Source organism: Galeopterus variegatus, unplaced genomic scaffold, assembly GCF_000696425.1.
Source record: "Galeopterus variegatus unplaced genomic scaffold, G_variegatus-3.0.2 Scaffold6857, whole genome shotgun sequence".
Classification (NCBI taxonomy): Eukaryota; Metazoa; Chordata; class Mammalia; order Dermoptera; family Cynocephalidae; genus Galeopterus; species Galeopterus variegatus.
The window spans coordinates 63,224-86,486 of NW_007732968.1; the positions used below are offsets into that span (position 1 = coordinate 63,224).

The 23,263-nt window shown below is 36.4% G+C and overlaps 1 protein-coding gene across 1 annotated transcript in view; it reads right to left on the reverse strand.

The window, feature by feature from the left end:
* Positions 1-23,263, reverse strand: part of ARHGAP24 (Rho GTPase activating protein 24) — a 60,574-nt gene that overhangs the window by 6,346 nt on the left and 30,965 nt on the right. The window contains exons 4-6 of the mRNA XM_008591349.1: positions 21,962-22,035; positions 20,227-20,348; positions 1,941-3,018 (exon numbers count right to left, since the gene is read on the reverse strand). Coding sequence (XP_008589571.1) covers positions 1,941-3,018; positions 20,227-20,348; positions 21,962-22,035 — 1,274 coding nt within the window. The remainder of the gene's footprint in view (positions 1-1,940; positions 3,019-20,226; positions 20,349-21,961; positions 22,036-23,263) is intronic.

A 23,263-nucleotide genomic window follows, 5' to 3' on the forward strand; every position in this document is an offset into this window, starting at 1 on the left:
ACCTCTCTCTCCCTTGGCTTTTCATACTTTTTGTTTATGCTTTGTTTATGCTACAGTGGAATGGCCCATTGAGATGACACTCTGTTGGAAAGTTCTATTATTTTATCAAAGTCGCTGGAATGCACCATAGAACTCAGAACATATATGTTATCAACAATATTCTCAGAAATGTGTACATCTGCAGTTTCACAATAACCTTTTTTCTTTTCCTAATACAATTTTAAAGTGCTATCCCTCACCTCAAAAGATAAGCTTCCCAGTGCTAAATGTAAATTTATCATCATGCATTTGCAGCAATTCAGAATTCTGGTACCTAGAAGTTCCAAAAACTACATTCAGAAAGAAGAGTAACCTTATAAGATGAAGACACTATTCCTTTTCTTATTTAAACCTCCTGTCACTCGGCATTATATATAAAAATTAAAACCATGTTCTGTTCAATGAAGCTTATAAAAAATACTTTCCAAGAAAGTGATTTTTCAATCTCATTTATGAATAGTATTTTGTTTATATTTACTTTGCCATAGCTTTTGAAAATATATTCTTTTGGTCTGTAATTGATAAATGAATGGGATACATATTAAGATGAACTAAAGTCGACTTTATGTGTAAAGGAAGAGGATGTGGAGTTTGGAGCCATGGAAGCAGTTGAAGCAGGATGAGGTGTTGAGGTCATAGCACCCTGCACAGGCAGAGGCCCCCCAGTCACAGCTCAAAACTGGGACTGAGACCACTAGAGAGGCTACTTCGTGCCAAACCGGGCCTCAGGCCCACTTCTCCTGACTTAATCATTCAGTATTCTTTCCCCTACACTGCACTGAAAGAACATAACAATGATCAGTTTGTACGTTCTGAGACCATGGTGGAAACGTGGGTGTGGTCTCTAGCACAAGGCCATATCTGTCAGTCCTGGGCTCCACCCTCTGCTTTCCTAGTTCTCCAGCCAATAGGGCATCTGACTCCCAGGGGCACATGAACACAACGCATTCAGCCAGTGCCCCTTACCTTGCCCACATTGCTTCCCCGAGGAAGTTGCTAAGTGAACGTCTACCTTGGCCATCTTATGAGAAGATGTAAATTGTTTTCAGCATTAACTCCTTCCTTATAGTCCATATTCTTTGCTCCCCATTTAGGCTACAGTTTCCCTTTTTTGTGTGAAAACACTTTGTCACCCCTCTTCTCAGTAACCTCCATGGATGCCTATCTCAGAGTAAAAATCAGACTGTAATTGACCCCCCCATGTCACCTAGTGTCTGTTACCTCTCTGAACTCATCTAAATCCTCAGGGTCTAGAACTGAGCCTGGCAGATAGAAGACACTCAGCATTCAGTGATTAGAAGAATAAAAACTAAAGGTCTCTTTACTTCTACAATTTTTTTAGACTAATTTTATCATTTTCTTGTTGGTAAAAACCAACCCTCTCCTTATTCTCTGTTCCTTTCCTCAAGCCCCTCTCCCTCCAGCCCTCCACTATAAATGCATTCAGTGATTAGAAGAATAAAAACTAAAGGTCTCTTTACTTCTACAATTTTTTTAGACTAATTTTATCATTTTCTTGTTGGTAAAAACCAGCCCTCTCCTTATTCTCTGTTCCTTTCCTCAAGCCCCTCTCCCTCCAGCCCTCCACTATAAATCTACATGTTTAATAATAATAATAATCAAAGATGACTTTATTGAGCTCGTATTCTGTGTCAGGGCCAGTGCTCAGTGACGTCTTATGTGCTTTTGAGCTAGATGTACTAGGATTTAAATTTTTCACATTAGGGGACAGAGATTAAGCTAACTTCTCCAGAGTTCCACAGCTCACAAGTGGTGAAGTGAGGACTTGAACTCGGGTCTCTGACTTTGAAGTCAGTGTACTTAGCCCCCCGTGTGATCCTGCCCCACGGCAGGTGGCTGTTGCACACTCTCTGGAGTTGTGACCTCCAGATTTTCCTCACCTCTTTATCCTGGACTCATACTCTATCTTCTGTTTGGTCATTTCCTGTTTCAGGCTGGAGACTAAACTGTGCAGAGCACTGTGGTTGCTGGAGTTGTTACCAACAAATGTCTCACTGTTGTCGCTGCTGCTGGTGGCACGACTACTTCGACCTCCCACACTCCTATGGTCACTTTTGTTTTCGTAGTCCCCGGGGTGGGAAAGGTCATCCTGCGGAGGCCCATCCAAAACAGGGTCCTCAAAGTTCCCCCCATAAAAGTCTTGTTCTGGGCAGGTGGTGGTGGAGGAGCGACAGGAGTTGGAGTTCTCCGGAAGCGAGATTTCACAGGAGGAAGTGGACCAGGTGGCACTGTCGACACTCTGCTTGTCGTCAAGGTTCAACATGGAGAACTGCTGATGGACATTGTCGTAGGTGGAGAGCCTATTGTGCTGGCCTGACTCTCCGGCTTGCTCTTTCTGTTTGTTGTCTCTCAGGGTCACATAGCCGTTGGGCAGCCAGCTCATGCTTCGACCATTCATGGGGTTTCCAAGCGTGTCGGGGTTCAAAATGCCCATGCGCACTGTTCCATTCTGTACACTGTGGGTGCCCATTTTGGTACCAGACCCCTTCAGCAAAGAGGTCCTTCTGGCCTGTAAGCTCCCATTGGGGGTTGTTTGGGTTTTCTCAGGACCTTCTGCATTACTGCTGCTGAAGGACCCATTGGTGACGATCCCACTACCCTTATTGAAGGCTGGGTTCTTTTTGACCATGAGAGGGGGGCTCCTAGAGACATCCAGCTTGTGGACACTGTTCCTTGGGCTATTGGTTTTGCTGCCTGGGAGAGCCGTGGGGGATCCGTTGTCCATGCTGCTTCTCTGGGGAGACTCAGACTGGTCCCAAGAGCAGCGCCTGCCAGGGCTGTCCTTGGTATTATTATTCTCCTTGTTCTGTAACTGACCCATGGTGGCTTTCTTTGGAATTTCATTGTTGTTGTTGCTCACCCCATCTTGGGACTTGCTTTGTAGGTCTGTCTCTGTGGGGAAGAGGCGATCCTGTTTGCTAATCATCATTGACATCAACTGCTGGACCACCACAGTGCCTGGAATTGCACAGAAAACAAAGTAGTGTGAGTGAGACAGTTTTGGTTTATTTCCTATTTTCGATGTGACTCTTAAAGAAACACATTAAGGTGAACATTCAGCATTATTAGTAGTGGTGCCAAACTATAGTCTTAAGGATGATAGCAATAGAAGCTAAAATTTCTTGGGCTGGCTGGTGAGCTCAGTTGGTTAGAGTGCAGCCTTATTTCTTGAGCATTTACTCTGTGCCGTGAACTGTGCAAAGCACTTTACTTTTATAGTTTAGTTGGATTTTAAAATAAATTATGAATACGTATTGCTATTATCACTGTGTTGTAAAGGTTAAGTAACCTAACTAGGGTCACATAACTATTGAGAATCAGACTCAGGCTTGAACCCAGAGTTGTCTAGTTCCAAAGACTGCACTCTTAATCATTATACAACATTTCTTGCAAGTTTGACATCGAATTATGAGAAATATTTCTTAGGAGGGGTCATTGTGACCTCGTGTGACAATTGGTTCAAACCACCAAGATACTTTCGAGGTATCTTCAAATAGAACCCTATACAATCTCTAGTAGACATGTGGTCTGTCTTTCCAATACAGCAAGGCAATGAAGTTTCACATGACTTTTGCTCACCATTCAAAAGCTTCGGGGCATTTTAGGTGTCATCAGCTAGAATGGTGTAGTAATGACCTCCAAAAATCCTCTCCATAAAAATATCTAGCAAAAGTTTTCCGAATCAACATTTTCAGTACTCTGGAAATTAACTAATGGCTTGAAGCAATCTGGAGTGTCTTTATTCAAGAAAAATGGCTGAATCTTGTGCAGCCAACTGGGTTGTTTAAACTTGCCCTATTCCCATTCTCCTCTCCCCAGCTTTGCAAAAACCATGAAAAACAACAGTCCACAACCACAGTGTAATCCAGTAGTCTGGCAGTTGCTGGAATGGGCAGAGCAAGGTGGGAACTTCTTCAAAGCTCCATTCCCAGAGAATTGTCAGTATTTGACCTATCTGGTGGTTCCCTGGAAGACCCTACTTGGAGGCTTGTCTTTATTTGATCTGACTAGGAACTTGACCAGTGTGAACAGCCTTTTCCCCTAGGGGTATTTGTGAAAAATAATGAGTAGCACTTTTGTTTAACATCATGGCTACCTGAAGCAATGGACAACAGTTGGGACAAATGATAGGCTAGTTGAAAGCTTAGAAAGAAAATCTGGGGGGCCGGCCCCGTGGAGCACTCGGGAGAGTGCGGCGCTTGGGAGTGTAGCGGTGCTCCCGCCGCAGGTTTGGATCCTATATAGGGATGGCCGGTGCACTCACTGGCTGAGCGCGGTGCGGGTGACACCAAGCCAAGGGTTGCATCCCCTTACCGGTCACAAAAAAGACATAAAAAAAAAAGAAAGAAAGAAAATCTGGGGAATGAGATTTCTATAGGGGGTTTTGAAATGCTCTGATATATTCCTGGAAATCTAGAAGGCCACATGCACACTTAGAGTTATGTGCATGCCCAGGGCTGTGTGCATGTTCAAGAAAGAAGTGAGAAGTTCCTAAGCTCTCACCACTGGCTGACCTTGAGTCTCTGCACAAGCAGAAACTGAAGGTGAGGGCAGAGTCGTAAACTGCCTGGCTGAGCGTTGAAGGGTAGACACAAAATCCACACAAAACCCCTTGGTAAAGACTGAGAAACTCCCTGGCTGCAGGCATTTAAGGGAATTTCTATCTGGTTGTTAATTGACAACTAAGCAAAACAAGCAGAGACTCTTCAATGGCTGCACATAACTAAAAGTATGGACTTTATGGAATACATAGAGACACTAAACAACAACAACAACAACACACAGCAACAACAACAAACCCTAAGGAGGGGGAGATTCTGATATCTAGAGTTCCCACATATTATTAAAAATATCCAGTTTTCAATAAAAAAATTATGACACGCAAATAATAAAGTAAATATGGTTTATACTTGAAGGAAAAAAAAAAAGACTGACTCTGAGGAAGCCCAGACATTGTACTCCCTCGACAAAGGCTTTAAATTAGCTATTTTAAATGTTCCAAATAACTAAAGGAAACCATGTCTAAAGAAACCAAAGGAAAGTAAGAACAATGTCTCACCGAATTAAGAATACTAATAAAGAGACAGAAAGTATAAAACTAGAACCAAATAGATACTCTGGAGTTGACAAGTACAATACTGAAAAAAATTAGTAGAGGGGATCAACAGATTTGAGCAAGCAGAAGAAAGAAACAGCACACCTGAGGACGCATCAACTGAGGTTATACAGTCTGAAGAACACAAAGAAGGAAAAATAAAGAAAAATGAACAGAACATTCTAAACCTGTGGGACACCATTAAAGATTACCAGCTATGTGTAATGATATTCCCAAAAGGAGAGGAGAAAGAGAAGTGAACAGAAAGAAACAGGGACTGGAAACTTCCCAGTCTGATGAAAAATAATGAACGTACACATCCAAGGAGCTTGATAAATTCCTAGTAAGGTAAATACAGAGACATCCATACCTAGACACATCATAGTCAGATTGTTAGAAGCTCAAGACAAAGAGAGAATCTTGAATGCATCAAGAGAAAGTGATTCATGTTTAAGGGACCGTCAACAAGATTAACAGCTGTTTCATCATCAGAAGCCATGGTGGTTAGAAGAAAATGCAATAAAATTTTCAGTGCTAAACTAAAAATACTGTCAAGCAAGAATTTTATATCCAAAAAAAAAAAAATCCTTCAAAAATGAAGTAGAAATTAATACATTTTCAGATAAACAAAAACTGAAAGAATATGTCACTAGCAAGCCTGCTCTACAAGAACTACAAAAGTTTCAGGGAATTCTAAACAGAGAGAAGACCTTCATGAAAGAAAACCATTCTCTCACACAGATGAAAATACTACAGTTCCCATTTTATACTCATATTTTTACTCTTGACTGAAAAGTATGAATTAGAAATCAATGCCTTATCTAGTTACAGACAGTAAAAATAACTCAAATAATAGTGGGTAGAAATGTTGATCTATTATTAAATGTATTATTTTAAAAAATCAATTGTTAGATCATATTCTATGGTGTATGAGCTGAAATCTCAAAATATATTTTTACATATTTCATTTGATGTATAAACTGAGATTCATCCCCTAAAACTGGCTTCAACTAGACTTGTAGACTAATTTTTCAGCTTGGGACCCCCAATTCCCTAAGAATCTTATTCAGTGTTAATTTTATTCATGTATCTACAAGAAAGTAGTATGGACTAATGCAAACATCCCTTGTCTTTGCTATGGCTTGAATCGTATCAGTTTGGTATGTTAGGTATGTTTGTAAAATGTTGATAAAAGCTCCTAAGAGTAGTCTCTGATAAATATATAGAGAGAAACAACTTATATTTTAGTAGTTAGTAAATGTAGTTTCTATATAAATACTTAAAACATGAAATTTGGAGAAGAAAATGATGACAAGAGATTTTGACAATTCAGACTTCCACTGAAACAGCTGCTAATTGAGAGACTATCAGTAAGTAGAAGCCTGACCTGGGGCGAGGCTGCTCTTTAGCTGAAAGCAATACCTGGGCAATATAATTCCAAGTCAAATTTTGAATAGAAAAAAAAATGTTATATCTACCTATATTCTGCACACTTTTTCCTGTGATGATTCAAAACTTATAATACCTTTAGATCGATTATCTGCAATGTGCCAGGTCTGCTACTAGACCAATGTTGCTCAAATTTTATTGTTCATGCAAATTACCTGGAGATCCTATTGAAATGCAGATTCTAATTCAGTAGGCATTGCATGGGACATGATATTTTACATTTCCAACCAGCTTTCCCATGACACGAACAATAACAGAGTTTTAGCACTGGCATCATCTGAAAGCTTCAAAATTTCAGATCCCACTGCAGACCTTTTGAACCAGAATATGCATTTTAACAATATTCCCAGGTGATTGCTGTGTGTGTTAGAAGCACTGTAGTGGATGGAAATGTTTCACTTATATCTTCCAAATTAAGTTTTTCAAAAGTCTGTGAGATAGGGCTTAACATTTTTTTTTCAGATGAGAAAAGTGAGGGTCAAAAAGGTTAGGCTGCTTGCTTAAGGCCACACAGATGATAGGCAACTGTGAAGGTTAATTCTATCAGCTTCCCTGCTTTTGAGGCCTTTGGATTTGGAATGAGCCACGCTACCAGCACCCAGTTTATAGACGGCCTATTGTGGGACTTTTCTTCATAGTCACGTGAGCTAATTCCCCTAATAAATCCCTCTCATATAATTATAACATATCCTATTGATTCTGTCTCTTTGGAGAACCCTGACTAATACAGTGACAAAGGTGAAATTTAATACTCAGTCTTCTTATTCCAAATTTGTGCATTTGTCCTCCTATGTTTCGGCTTCTGGAATTTAGAAGTGTAGTAGTATTAAGTAAAGGAGGTAGTTCTAAATAGAAAACTATGTAAAAGACAACTATCTATTGAAATGTCATCAATTATTACAGAGTTGTGGGAGAAAAAAGACCAAATTAAATGAATTGTGTCATATACCCATCTTTTCTGTTTTTGTAACCTCTGAATTTGTCATTCTATTTTCAATGCATGTAGTAATGAATCATGCAAAGATTTTAGAGCAGTTAAAGTAACACTGTCACCATTATGTGTATTTAATGCTATTTTACTATTTGTCCCTATGACAGACACATTTGCCATATGACATACACACTTTCAAAGGTTTGCAATTTCTATTACATATGACTTGGCCTAGTATTTTGGGAAAATGGGCCTTTTTCCCATCACTGGAATATTAATATTCAAAAATTAATGCATCACTGCCTCCCATCATAGCTATAAACTATGTGGGACATTTAATTAATTGAAGAGTGATATCCCCAAGGTCTTCACGATCAGTTTGTGAACAGGCCAAAGTGTACCAGCCACAATTATAGAATGAGACTCAGGGTCCTTGAAATTTAGAACTCTCTTGTATCTTGGGAGGCTTTAATTTCATTGAGTCTCTGGCATAACAAATGGCAATAGTCTCTTAGAAAGGTACTTTTTTTGAATTTTTATAGCCATTTAGGACAGACCAGCTTTGTAGTAAAGATGATGTGTGTGTCATTATATGCACTATCTTTTTTCTTTTTTTCCATTTTATTCCCTACTCTCTGTCATTTTCTTCCTTAGAATGCTAATGAGGAACACAAAGCCCAAATAATGAGGTCAGTGTGGTTATAATCACCAGTCCGTTCTGAAAAGTCTAAGCAGATTCTGGGGTCCCATTGTGCCACACAATCCAGCAATTCCCCCCACCAGCTCATATAATTTTATACAGGTTGAATTTAAATACCATATTATAGACACTTTTCTTCATAAGCATTGGCTAAAAATTCAATTTTCCTTTAAAGATATGTAGGCACTTAAAATATAGTATATAAATGTAATAAAAATGTAATATATATATAGGCAGCATTCTACATAATGTAGTTTCGATTTGTATTTTTTGCAACGAATACCTTGCACATGTGTTATTTTGCATGTCTGAAGATATTTGACGATTTTTGAGAAATGTAGACAGTCCCGGAAATACCACCTAATCATGATAGAAAAGTTCCCTGTGTCCCTTTGGAGTCAATCCCCAAACTCCACCTCCTGCCCATGGCACCCACTGACGTGCTTTCTGTTGCTTTAGTTTTGCCTTTTCTAGCATTTCATACAAATGGAATTATACAGTGTGTAGTCTTCTTTGTCTAGGCAAGTTTTACTTAATATTAGTACTTCTGACATATTTACACATGTTGCTACATGGATCAGTTATTCACTCTTTTTATTGTTTAGCAGTATGCTACTCTACACATATGCCGTAATTTGTTCATCTACTCATTAGTTGATGGAGAATTGGTCTGTTTTCAGTTTGGGGCTATTATGAATAACATTGATGTGAATATTTGACTACAAGTCTTGGAGGAACATATATTCTCTTTATTCTTGGGTAAATGTTTGGCACATTGCTCTGCTGGGTCTCATGGTTAGCATATATTTAAGTTTATAAGAACTTGCTTAATTCTTTCACAAAATGGCTCTACCATTTTCTATTTCTACTAGCCAAACTTGGTGTATTTTCAGTCTCAACTTTATACTTTGTAAGGGATGTCTAGTGTTATCTCATTATGGTTTAAATTCTCATTTTTCTAGTGATTACAGATGTTAACATCTTTCCACGTGCTATTTGCTATTTGTCTTCTTTGATGGTGTGTCTATATCAGATCTTTTGCCCATTTTTTCATTGGGTTGACTCTTACATTGCATGAGTTCTTTATATATTCTTAAAACAAGTTCTTTAATCTGATATGATATTTGCAAACATATTTCCCATGCCTGTGGCTTGCCTTTTTGTTTTAAGAATATCTTTTGAATAGCAAAAAAGTTTTAATTTAGACGAAGTCCACCATATCAAAAATAATTATTTTATTGGTAGAGTTTTTATGTCCTAAGTCTTCGACTAATTCAAGGTCATAAGATTTTTTTCTATGTTTTCTTCCCTAAGTTTTATACTTCTAACTCTTACATTTAGGTCTATGATCTATTTCAAGTTAATTTTTTGTGTGATATGAGGTAAGAATTAAAGTTATTTGTTTAATGGATATGCAATTGCTCTAGTATCATTTGCTGAAATGACCATCCCTTTCTCATTGAAATACCTTGGCATATTCATCCAAAATCAAATGACCACACATGTGTGGGTCTATTTCTGGACTCTTTATTCCACTGATCTATATGTCTATCTTTATACCAATACCTTGATTATTTGTGGCATTATATTGTCTCAAAATCAAGTAGCATATATTAAACTTTGTTTTTTCCTTTCAACTTATTTTGTCTATCTTAGATAATTTTTATTTTAATGTAAAGTTTATGATTAGATTGTCAATTTCTACAAATGAAAATCCTGGTGGAAGTCACTTTGAAACTACAAGTCAATTTTAAGAGAATTAATATCTAATTGATAGTGAGTATTCCAATATGAGTACATTAACATGGAATATTTTCTCATTTATGTAGTTTTTACTAAATTTTTTTTCTTAATTTTAGCACTTTTCAGGGTATATGTCTTACACATGTTTTCTTAAATTAACCATAAATATTTTATATTTGTAAATTTTCTAAATGATCATTTTTATTTCAATTTCTCATTGTTCAGTGTTAATGTATGGGAATACGATAAATTTTAATAAGTGACTTTCTATTGTGTGAACTTAATAAATTCACTTATTAGTTATATTACTTTAATTTGTAAATTCTTAAAATTTTCTACATAGATTACCATGTTGTCTGTGAATAAAGAGGGTCTTATATCTTCCTTTCCAATCTGTATGCCTCTAGCTTTTTTGCACTGGCTAGGATTTCTGGTAAAATAGAAACGGCAGGAGTAGGTAATCATATTTTAAGTCCAATCTTTGGGGCAAAGCATTCAATTTTTTACCATAAAGTATGATATTATAACTGAATTTTTCATACGTGACCTTTGTTATCTTGAGGAAGTTTCTTTTTATTTCTAGTTTGCTAAGAGTTTTTATCATGAGCGGTGTCAGATTGTGAAATGCTTTTTCTGTATCCATAAAGATGTATTGTTTGTTTGTTCTGGTCTTTTAATGTGGTGTGTTAATATTATGAGTTACACTGATTTTTAAATAGTTAACCAAACTTGTCTTCCTGGGGTAAAACCCACTGGTCTTGATTTATTATCCTTTTCATATGTTGAAGTCAATTTACCAAAGTTTTGTTTAGGATTTATATATCTGTATCCATGAGTGACACTATTCTGTATTTCTCTTTTCTTATAATGTCTTTGTCCATTTTAATATCAGGGTAATGCTTGCCTCATAAAATTAGTTAGCAAGAATTCTTTTTATGTCTTCTTTTCTGAAAGAGTATGTATACACCTGATATTATTTCCTCCTTAAATATTTGATAGAATTTATAAGTAAATCTGGACCTCAAAGTGTTATCTTGTTTGTTTTGTTTTGTGGGAATGTTTTAAACTATGAATTCAATTGCTTTACCAGCCCCAGTTTATTTATTTCTTCTTGAGTAAGCTTTGATAGTTTGTGTCTTTCAAAAAATTTGAAATTTTATCTCCACTGCCCAATTTCTTGGCAAAAAGTTTTTCAAAATATTTCCTTAATTTTAACTTCTGTAGGATCTTTAGAACATCACTTCTGTCAAACCTGATATAGGTAATGTAACTAAATTTTTTCTTTTCTGATCATTATAGTGAGAGGTTTATCAATTTTATTGATCTTTTTGGTTTCACCGATTTTCTACATCATATTGGTTCTCTATTTCCTTGAATTCTGTTCTTATCTTTATTATTCCGTACCTCTGCTTCCTTTGGTTGAAATTAGCTCTTCTTATTGTAGTTTCCTAAAGTGGAAACTTACATGATTGATTTTAGACCTTTCTTTTTTTTTTTTCTGATATAAGCATATAATTCTGTGAATTTCCCTCAAAATACTGCTTTAGCTGCGTCACACAAATTGTACATCTTTTTGCATTCTTTTTGGTTTTAAGCCTATCTATGTCTTCATATTTTAAATAGTATACCTACAGCATAGAGTCATGTGTTGTATTTTTATCCAATTTGACTATCTTTACCTTTAGACTGGAATATATAGGCCATTAACATTTAATGTGATTATTTAAATAGTTGAGTTTAATTCTATCATCATAGTACTTATTTTCTATTTGTCTTATCTGATCATTGTTCCTTTTTTCTTCTTTTCATGCCTTCTTTTAGATTTATTGATAGACTTATTGATATAAATCTTTTAGATTTATATAATACTCCATTTTATCTTTACTGTTGGCTTATTACCTGAAACTTAGTGGTTGTTCTATGGTTTAATTTATCACAATCTACCTTTAAGCAATATTATAACACCTCATGTATAGATTAAAAACCTTGTAGCAATCTACTTGCATTTTCTCACTTCCGTTTTCTATACTTTATTCTATTGTTGTCATACATTTTATTTCCATATGGATTATACTCGCTACATTACATTATTATTATTATTTTTTGCTTCATATAGTAAGTTGTCTTTTAATGAGACTAAAAATAAGACACAATTTCTTTCCTACTTATCCACACATTATTCATTTTCAGCACTCCATTATTTGTGTGCCTAGGTGTCCATCTGGAACCATATTTCTTCTGCCTCAAGAACTCTCTTTACCTTGCTTTTGTAATGATGAATTCACTCAGCTTTTGGTTTTCATAAAAATGTTTTTAGCTCCTCTTTATTTTTAAACGATATTAAGATATAGTCATTGGACATACAAATCTAGGTAGATAATTTTTCAGTACTTTAAAGATTTTGAGCCATTTCTTTTGGCTTAATTGGTTTCTAATGAAATTTTCTGTAATTCTTCTCTTAGTTCCTCTGTAAGTAAGGTGTCTTTTGTCCTTAAGGGTGCTCCTAAGTTTCTCTCTTCATCATTGGTTCTCAGCATTTTTTATGATGACGGCTCTTATGTGGTTTTCTTTACATTTACTCTACTTCGTATTTTTGAGCTTCTGAGATCTCTGTGCTTTTAATTTTCATAATTTTGGGAAAAAATTATTGGTTTCTAATGAAATTTTCTGTAATTCTTCTCTTAGTTCCTCTGTAAGTAAGGTGTCCTTTGTCCTTAAGGGTGCTCCTAAGTTTCTCTCTTCATCATTGGTTCTCAGCATTTTTTATGATGATGGCTCTTATGTGGTTTTCTTTACATTTACTCTATTTCGTATTTTTGAGCTTCTGAGATCTCTGTGCTTTTAATTTTCATAATTTTGGGAAAAAATTGAGTATTTTTTTGTCTGTGCTTCATATTGGATAGTTTCCCTTGCTATTTCCTTATGTGTCTTTATATGCCTATACTTATTCTTTATAAGTCTTCTCCAATATTGAATCTAATCCTATCCAGTGGAATATTTACTTTAGTTATTATAATTTTCAATTTTAGAAATTTTATTTGGGCTTTCAAAACATCTTTTATTTCTCTCTTTATCATGTTTATGTGTGTTGGACTTGTTCTGGCATATAGTTAAGCATCTGGAGATTAGTGGGATCATTTATATTTTACATTAATAGGCTTCATTTTTTAAAGCAATTTCAGGTTTATAGAAAAATTGAGCAGGAAGTCAGAGGGTTCCCACATACCTCCTCACCACCCCCCAGTTTCCCCTTTTATTAATATCTTGAATTAATGTGGTATATTTGTTACAATTTATGAACCAATATAGATACATTATTATTAACTAAGGTACATAGTTTACGTTAGGGATCATTCTTTGTGTTGTGTATTCTATGGGCAGTGACAAATGCATAATGTCATGTTTGTTCCATTTCAGTATCATAGAGAATATTTTTCACTTCCCTAAAAATCCCACGTGCTCCACCGATTCATCCTTCCCTTCCTCCCAAATTCCCATTGGACAACTAGGCTTGCTTTAAAACTTTGTAACGATTGGTCCACAGTGTTAACCTTATCACTATGGTGATACTCTTCTGAGTACTCTACACAATGCCTCATTATCAGGACTTTACACTCTTTCTGTGGGAAACACAAATTATTTCAAGCTTGGTGTGAGGCACAGGCATTGTTCAGACTACTGATCTCTGGTACTTTGCCCCCGGTCTTGTGTAGTGTCCTCTCATGCAAGCAAAAAATCAATCTCATCTATTCGCTTTAGATCTCTGAACTCTCTCTATGTCTACTTCTCTCTTCTCTGCTTCCTATTCCCCTAAATTCTAGCTCCCTTGGGCTTCCTGTCCTCTAATCTTACTCTTTTTAGTTTAACACAACCTGGGCTCTGTTTGCATTTTTCCTCTCTGTGACACAATATGGAGACTGCCTCCTAGCAGTAATCTGGGACAATCACAGTGTTCCCCTCCTATGTTTTCTTTCTTTTAGAATTATAGTCATCTACTGCCTGTTGTGCAATGTCTAAAAACTGCTGTTTCATATATTGTACTAGTTTTCTAGTTCTTTAATTTGGGAGGATAAATCCAGTCTCTGTTCCTTCATTGTGATGAGGAGCAATACTGTTTGGTAGTACTTTAAAATAATGCTAAAAAGCTGTCTTGGAAGGGTTTCTTTAAAATACAAATCTATCTATTATATAGATATGGATATGCTTATTTAAAAACCATGATTAGTGGCTACATCAATATTTGAATTGAATAATAGAAAGAAAGAGTAATGGTAAGGAATGTAAGGTAAAGATAAATATTATGGGTTAGCAAATATTTAAGGTTTATTTGTCAACCTGTGCAGTTTTTATTCGGGCCTATTGTTGAAATTATAATGAAAGTATATCACATGGGACAACAGCAACACACATAGATTAAACTCACTCTTGGATCAGGCTAATGTTGCATATACTTATTGTATCTCAGGAGTTACTTCAGCCTCAGAGTATATTTGATTGAATTGAAATGTTTTATATATAAAATGTCGGGCAAATGACTAGAAGGCATGAACACATATATGAGAGTATTTCAAAAAGTTCATAGAAAAATAGAATTAAAAGATAATACAAATCTTTGCTTGAACTTTTAAAACTACCCTCATGTAAACTTGATCTTGGAACTCAAAGCCAGTGACAGTCAATGAATGCCTACCTTCAGTGTGATTTCTACCTATCTTCCCACAGCCAATCCCCAGAACTGCCAGAGTTACATTGCTGAAATAAAAATCCTATATTAACATTCTCTTGCTCAAAATTATAAAAGTCTCCTTAATGCAGAATGGTTTATAAGTCTCAGAAAATATTGTTAGGCCTTTCCAGAAATTCTTCCATCAATTTTCCCTATATGCCCTGATACACTGACCTTGCCAAATTTCTTACTCAGACACACTATGATCTTTCCTACTGCTGTGGTGGTCTGAATATTTGTGTGCCCACCCTCCCATTCATATATTGAAATACTAACCCCCAATGTGATGGTATTAGAAGGTAGGGCCTTTGGGAAGTGATTAGGTCATGAGGGTGGATCCCTCATGAATGGGATTAGTGCCCTGATAAAAGAGACCCCAGAGAGCTCCCTTGGATCTTCTGCCATGAAAGGAGACAGTAAGAAGATGGGTGCCTATGATCCAGAAAGAGGGTATTCTGTTATAGCAGTCCAGACAAACTAAGACACTCGCCCTCTTACGGAAGACTATGTTTCTTCCTCTGGTGAAATGACTATTTAAACGTCTATTCATTTATGAAGCTTTCCCTGACCTCCAAGAGAAAGACCATAATTCCCCACTTTGTGCTCTCACAGCCCTTTGACATACCATGTGTATAATATTTTTTGCCCTTCCTTATAATTAAATGTTTACATGTTAAAGTCTCCAATGGGACAGACTATAAGTTTCTTGAAGGCAAAATTTTACCTGAATCATCTTTGCAATCCCAGGCTTAATGAAGAGCATAAATTAGTTGCTTAATGAATATCACATGAATAAATGCTGAATGAATAAATGAATAAATAAATATGTTAATGGATTATTATTTTCTTTCTTTCTTTTTTTTTGTGACCAGTAAGGGGATCATAACCCTTGGCTTGGTGTCGTCCGCACCGTGCTCAGCCAGTGAGCGCACTGGCCATCCCTATAGAGGATCTGAACCTGTGGCCTCGGAGCTACCAGCGCCGCACTCTCCCAAGTGAGCCACGGGGTCGGCCCAATGGGTTATTATTTTCAAAAGTAAATTTTACCCTCAGATATAGTTATTCTATAGAATCTAGGGCACTTACAATGTTTTAATGAGGAAAATTAGATATGGCCACAGAAACATAAATAAAATACAAATACTGAACTTATAATATAGTCCATTGTACTAAAACTTGGATAGCACAAGGAAGTCATGCTTTTAATGATTAATAAGATAGTAATGGCTCAAAAAATGTTATAATTTTTCTTCACACAACCATTTGGTAGTTAGTCTAGAAGACAAGGATATAAAACATTCCATTTGATTTGACTTGTGTTTATATGGTAATTGTATCCTCTGTCAAAAATTAGGATACATGGGCTAGCAACAGGCTAGAAAATTTGAAAATGTAACTGGCTGGCCATCTTCCATCCAAACAATCCAACAAACAAACCTTGCTCCTTTAAGCATATCCCTCAGAGATTTGCAAGCCAGGCTATTACAGCTTGATAACATAAACCCATTAAGATCATTTAACTTTGATATAACCCTATGCTAGCTTAGTGATCCTGATATTAATTTGGTTTCCCATGTAAATCTTGCACACAATAATTCCTTGTTCCTTATAAAATAAATGTTAACTAACCAAAAATAATATTTTTATTTTTCATTTTAAAATTAAAAATAATAATTTTGGTTTATTTTTGAAAGAAATATGTATTTATTTATTTTTTATTTTTTATTTTTGTCTTTTGTCTTTTTCCGTGTCCGGCAACGGATCGCAACCCTCAGTGTTGCCCCCGTACCGGACTGGGGACCGGCAACGGGATTGCAACCCTCGGTGTTGCGCCCGCGCCTCGCTCAGCCAGTGAGCGGGAACCGGTCTGTATGTGGGATCCAAACCCTCGGGCGGGAGCACCGCCAAGCTTCCCAAGCGGCGCACTTATCCAGTGCACCACTGGGCCGGCCCCCTGAAAGAAATATGTATTTAAAGTTTAAATATTTAAGCTTTTCTTCCTTCTCTACACACTCCTCCCAACCTCAACACACCTGCTGCTTTACACTTTTCTTACATTCTAAGGCAGTGGATCTCTGCTTGGACTTCACATTGGAATCACTTAGGAAGCTTAAAAATTATGGTGTTTGGGTCCCACCATCAGAGATCTGACACAACTGGTCTGCGTGTGGTTTTCAAAAATCTGCATAGTAATGTTAATATGCAGCCTGGGTAAAGAATCACTGCTCTAAGGGTAATTCTTGTTTTTCTATGTCATTCCCAAGAACAATTTTACACAAATCAGGATAATGAGTAAAGAAAAGGGAGAAAATTATTTGTGGAAGTAAGAAAATGAGGAGATCCAGAGAATGACAGGTTGGGGGAGACAAGAGACTCTGTATGACATGTATTTGGGAGAGTTTGAAGGGGCTAGAGGAAGGGAAGAAAAAAAGAACTTAGGGCATTTTATACAGAGAAAGAGAGAGAGACAGAGAAATGGAGGGAGAGGGAGAACAAAACAACTTTCTGTGCATTAAGAATGCAATCAGATCTGGTGTTTTTTCTAGAGACCATGATAAACATTTGACTTATTTTCAATTATTTTTGGACACGAGAATGCTGTTTCTTTAAATACTGACTCATGCTGAGACTGGGCCAAGAAGTAGCTGAGAGGCAGATGGTTTATATGATCTGTGAGGTCTCCTGAAAGTTCGGCTGCTGTGAATCAGTTCCCCCAGGGGCCTGATCAACTCTGGGTTAAACAAAATGATGGACTCCCATGAACTGAGAGCTTCCGTGACCCCAGAAACATGACAGCAGATGGGATTGATTTGCTTCTTCAGTTTTCCCCTACTCTTTATAAGAACTTATTTGTCTCTTATATACCTATCCCTTGCACTTATTATCACTGCATTTAGAGAAAGTTATTTTTTCTCATTGGGTATCAGGTTTCTCATGCACAAAGGGAGGCAGTGGATTTCTATGGAAATGGTGTTCTTCAGCCCTTAGGAAACTCAAGAGTTTAGGATTCTACTCTTTCCCAGAGCAACACTGCCTTCTTCTGTTGACAGTATGGAATGTGGCATCTATGTAAGATTTAAGGGATGTCTTTCAAAGCAGCAACAAGAGTTTAAGTAACAACAGCAAAAGATAAACAAAAACACTGACTTCTAGGAAGATGGTGGCAGCATAGTATTGAATCTCTCAAAATCCCCACATAAAAACAGAGCAACTAGATAGCAAACCACGGGCACTGTTTACAACTAGGTGACAAGGTATCTCCCCAAACCCCCAAATACATGTTGGTGGAGACAAATGCACATTGCCACAAGGCCTGTGTGGTGTCAGCATGTGTGTGGAAGGAGGTGGAAGAACAACGAGGGCTGTGATGGGCCTGAAGACAGAACATCCCTAAACTACCCCACAGGTGTTCACTGGAAAAGGTAAAGGGCTGATGTAAGAACAGCAGCTGAAATCGAGAGAGAATGTGCCTAATCCCACAGAGGTGGCCTATAGTAAGGTCTGAGGGTGTCAGAGTCTTCTAGCCCCTGGGAACTCGTAACACTGACCAGCCAGGACTCCCTTCCAGAAAGGGCTCCACATGGAGAGGAATCCACTGGTAGTGGAAGCAAAATCAAGCAGGACTAGGACAATAGAGATGAAAGACAGAGAAGCGCCAATTAAAATCAAAGCCAGGATGTCTCAGAGAGCAAGCTCTGTGGAGTCAGAAAAGCTAACATGAATTGATCTTTTGCATACATGTGGCTTTGTGACAACAGGCCATTTGGAAGAGTCACTGACTTATGCAAATATTCCAAATGTTGACACATTTAAATCTACGGTATCAAAGATATGTTTGTTAATATCAACATTAATCTCACCAGGAAAGTATTTCCTAAGTATTAGGAAAGCTGCCAAGCTCAAGGTGTTAGATACAGGGTTTTTTTTTTTTTTGCATGAAAGTTTAAATTTTATCAATGGCAACAAATTCTACTAGGTGTTTTTCTTGAAGTGAAAGGTTAACTTAGTTCATTTTTGAGAATATGTCTGCCAAATGCACAGGTCTGAATAACCACAGTTAGTCAGTTGTTCTTTCGAGTAAAAATGGAGTTCTGTGAAAAAGCAGCTAGCACTGCTTGCAGCTCAAATGATCACATCAGTGCTTTCCTTGAGCCATTCATTACATTACTTTGAAAACAGTATGTGGAAGAAGTGCTTTAGACATAGGGCTCAGAATATTAAAAAGATGTGTTCTCCAGGACAGGGATTTTTTTTTTTGTCTTTTTTCGTGACCGGTAAGGGGATCGCAACCCTTGGTGTGGTGTCACCCACACCGCGCTCAGCCAGTGAGCGCACCGGCCATTCCTATATAGGATCCGAACCCGCGGCGGGAGCGTCGCTGCGCTCCCAGCGCCGCACTCTCCCGAGTGCGCCACGGGCTCGGCCCCGGGACAGGGATTTAATATATTTAATATTTTTACTATTGACCATAGGCATTCTTCAGTGAAACTGGCATTTTCTCCCCTGTCGTAAATGTGTGGTGGTAAAGAATATGGTGCTAATGGAGTTTGGCACCAACGGCCTTGATTCATACTAAGGTGCCAGCTGTTTTACCCATCATTGCTTTTGCACCATCAGTACAAATGTCAACACAGTGAAAGGGCAAAAAACATGCTTGTAGTATTATGAAAGTATCCAAGGATCTCTTGAATGTATCTCAGAGACCCCCAGCTATCTGTGGACCACATTTTGGGGACCACTTGGCTAGAAAAACGTCAATATGAGGACTGGAGGTAAATTTTCAGGAAGGGAACAGTAGCAGGGAGTAAAATTAATGCAATTGAGGGGAATATTTTGTTCTAGACTAAATAAGCTCAGAGTACAACTTAAGATAATTATTTTTTCTCCTTCCCTCTTCCCTATTAAATTCTTAAATGTTCAATTAGGCTAGTTTGCCAGAACAATGGTGCTACTAATGGCACAAGTAAGAAAGGAACCCAAGCACTGAGACCTGATTGAAATAAACAGAAGTAGCAGTTCACTGTAGAAAATAATTTAAGACACTTTGTAATTTGGAAAACATTAATTCCTTCATGTTTTAAACCACAAGTAAATAAGCAGAAATGACTTATAAAGGATCAAATTTCTTTACCTCTTGAAATCAGTGAAATAAAACCAAAATTAATAAATATATATTAACTGAAATTAACAACTTTTTGAATTTTCTGAAAATTGCATTGAACTGACAAAATGAACTAGATTTATTCAGTTCTTGCATAATATTTTACAGATGATTTATGAAACTTCCATTTAGTCTTGCAAGGCTACTGGGAAATAATTTAGTACATTTTATGCTTAGTAAACTAAAAAAAATTCCTGACTCCCAAAGAGAAAATTTTACATTTAAAGAACTTGAGTCAATAAATGGAGTTGCCATGGATTTACTTATTTCCTTAGTTTGTTCAGAGGCTGAATAGGTTCTGGGCAAACATGGAACAGTTGATTCTTCTTTCAATGAGGGTGTAAGATAATCATTTACTTACCCTCCATGATGGTCAAAGGATCTTCCACTTTAGGGCGCAGGATATTAGGACCAAAGACAGTTGCTAAGTTCTGCACACTCATTTTGTTAACTCCTGAATAGGATTGTACTTCATCCAAGAACCTATTGGGTATAAGAATATAATCAAAACACAATGGGATCAAATTTCTCAGTTCAAGAAATGGATCACTGGGAAATTTATGAACTGGAGTATGTTCAAAGATGAGTATGGAGACAAAACTGTTAGGAAATTCAAACATTTCTCACTCAAATGTGGAAAAAATATATTGCAAATTATCAAATATTCACTCTGGCCTGGCCTGGCTTGGTTTTCTCTGTCAATCAAAGGAGCAAGTATGTTTGAACAATGCTAATATGGATTTGAGAGTCAAGAACATGTATTCTCTTCCAATCCCTCAATAAAGCATTAAATTTATATAAATATCAAATTAGAGAACTATATATAAGATCATCTGGTACAATCCCTTACTGTAGAGAAGAGAAATCAACACTCTTTGGGGAGTAATTTATGAGCTTCAAATTTATAGTCTATTAAAAAATAAAATCAAACATGGTTGAAATTAAAACGTCAGTTCTACTGATATGAAAAATTGCAAGTACAAATTGTTTCAATTTATTTGGTACTAAAGAATAAGAGGCATGAAATGGCCCTCTCCCAGATAATTTTAGTAGGAAAAATTATTTTGATATCTTTCAGCTTTTTTTCATTTTCCATCCCCTCTTCATTTCTATAACAACTTCTATTACGGCTTGCTAACTGTACTGAAGAGATCAAGAGGAAATGATGAAAATTAAAAATAATGTACTTATATAGCACTACTATGTGTCAGTCATGGTGCTAATTTATTAATTTATGGAAGCATCTCTATGAGATATGCACTATTATTATCTCCATTTTACAGATGAGAGTCATAAGGCACCAAAGAGATTAGGAATCTTCAAGGACACAGAGTTAATAAGAGGCAGAGCAGAAATTTGAACCCAGGTAGTCTTACTCAATAGTCTGTGCTCTTAACTACCACACCATGACTTTAAAAAAAGGTGCCTATTTCCACGTGTTCACTATGGTTGTAGAGCCTAAATTACAGTAAAACTGAAGACAAAAAGTCAAACTATCATTTCTTATTTGAAATACCTGAAATTAAAACTCTGCTTGAATGTTTCTAGAGAAGTTAAATTTTTCTATTGTGCAGAAAAAGACTTACAATATAGGTTCTCAAACAAGCCTTTTTTTCCTAGCAGAATTCAATTACAATTGGCTTTTCAATGACTTTTGAGGTGGGGAAGAAATGAAAAGAAAATAATATTTACTGAACACTTACCATATATTAATCATTTAGAAATATATTTATATAATTAATGTATAATATAATATATAAATATATTTATATAATTTTTAAAACAACTGCATAAAATGTGTTTTTAGTACCATATTTCACTATTTTTTCTAAGCATGCCACTCCCCACATAGTACAAACAACTTTTACAGAAGTTCAAAGTAACATATCTTTAATATGCAAAGGCAAGAGAAACTTCAGAAACATTTCAAATTACAAAATCTAGCAATTTTAGTGCTTGCCAACCCTCTTAATTTTATAGAGGCCAATGCTGGAGCTCAGGTCAGTTATGTGATTTTATTCATTGTCAAACATAAATTAGCGTTGGGTTAAATACAGTCTTGTTTTGTTTAGTTTAGTCTTTAGGACAGTTCTTACCTGCAAATATACTTGAGGAGGTTGTAATTGACCACTGGCAAACTCTTCACCTGCTTTGCTAATTCCTTAACACCCTGAGTACAAAGAAGAGAATAAATGTTATCATTCTATGTGTTGGCCTTTGAATTAAAGCAAGTGGGAAATGGCCATATAGTTTCCCTCCCCCGGCCACTATCTCCACAAGTACTATTTGTGAAGAAATAGATTTAGTGAAGCCCTTTTAACATTTTTAGCCTTTGTTCACAATCCACTGAAAAAGAAAGATAGCCTCATTTAGTATAATGTTATTTGAAAAAAAAAATCATCTTTAATGTGTGAAGGTCCTTCCCATGTTTAGCATGCTTAGAACATAGACAAACACATGCCTCTTGATAAATAAGTCTCCCAGGACTGCTTATGTCTAAAATATATCATTTGGGGTGAGCGGAGAGGTGAAAAGCCTGATCTTCCTGGAAATTTCACAGGGGATTAATTTCTTTGGTTCTTCTCATTGTAAAACTTTCTCTAAAATGTAAATGGTCCCCCCAACAGCCAATGGATATTGCAATCTGATTTCTTCTCCTTGTGAAGGGCTGGATAGTAAATATTTTAGGATTTATGGGACATATGATCTCTGTATCAACTACTCAACTCTTCTGTTCTAGCATAAAAGCAGCCACAGATAATATCATATAACAAATGGAATAAAAGTCCATTTGCAAAACATGGACTTTACCACAAGGGTGCTGAGACAATCCAAGAGGAGAAAAAATAGTCTTTTCAACAAAGGGTTTTGGGACTACTGGATATTCATAAAGAAAAAAATGAAGCTGGAACCTTTCTTCATACCATAGACAAAAATGAACTCAAAATGAACGATAAAACTATAAAAGTCTTAGAAGGAAATATAGTAGTAAATCTGTGGGACCTTGTGTGAACAAAGGTTTTTTAGATATGACACAAAAAACACAAGGGACAAAATAAATAATAAATATAAAAGATATTAGACTTCACTGAAATTTAAAACATTTGTGCTTCAAAGGAAACCATCAAGAAAATAAAGAGACAACCCAGAGAATGGGAGAAAATATTTGCAAATCATATATCTGATAAGGAACTTGAATCTAAACTATACAAACTCTTGCAACTCAATAATAATAAGGCAAATAACCCAATTCAAAATGCGGAAATGATCTGACTAGATATTTCTCTAAAGAAAATACACCTGATGCATCAAGAAGACATAACAATCATAAAAATGAATGCACCCAATGTTGGAGCACCCAGATTCATAAAACAAACTCTATTAGACCTAAAGAAGGA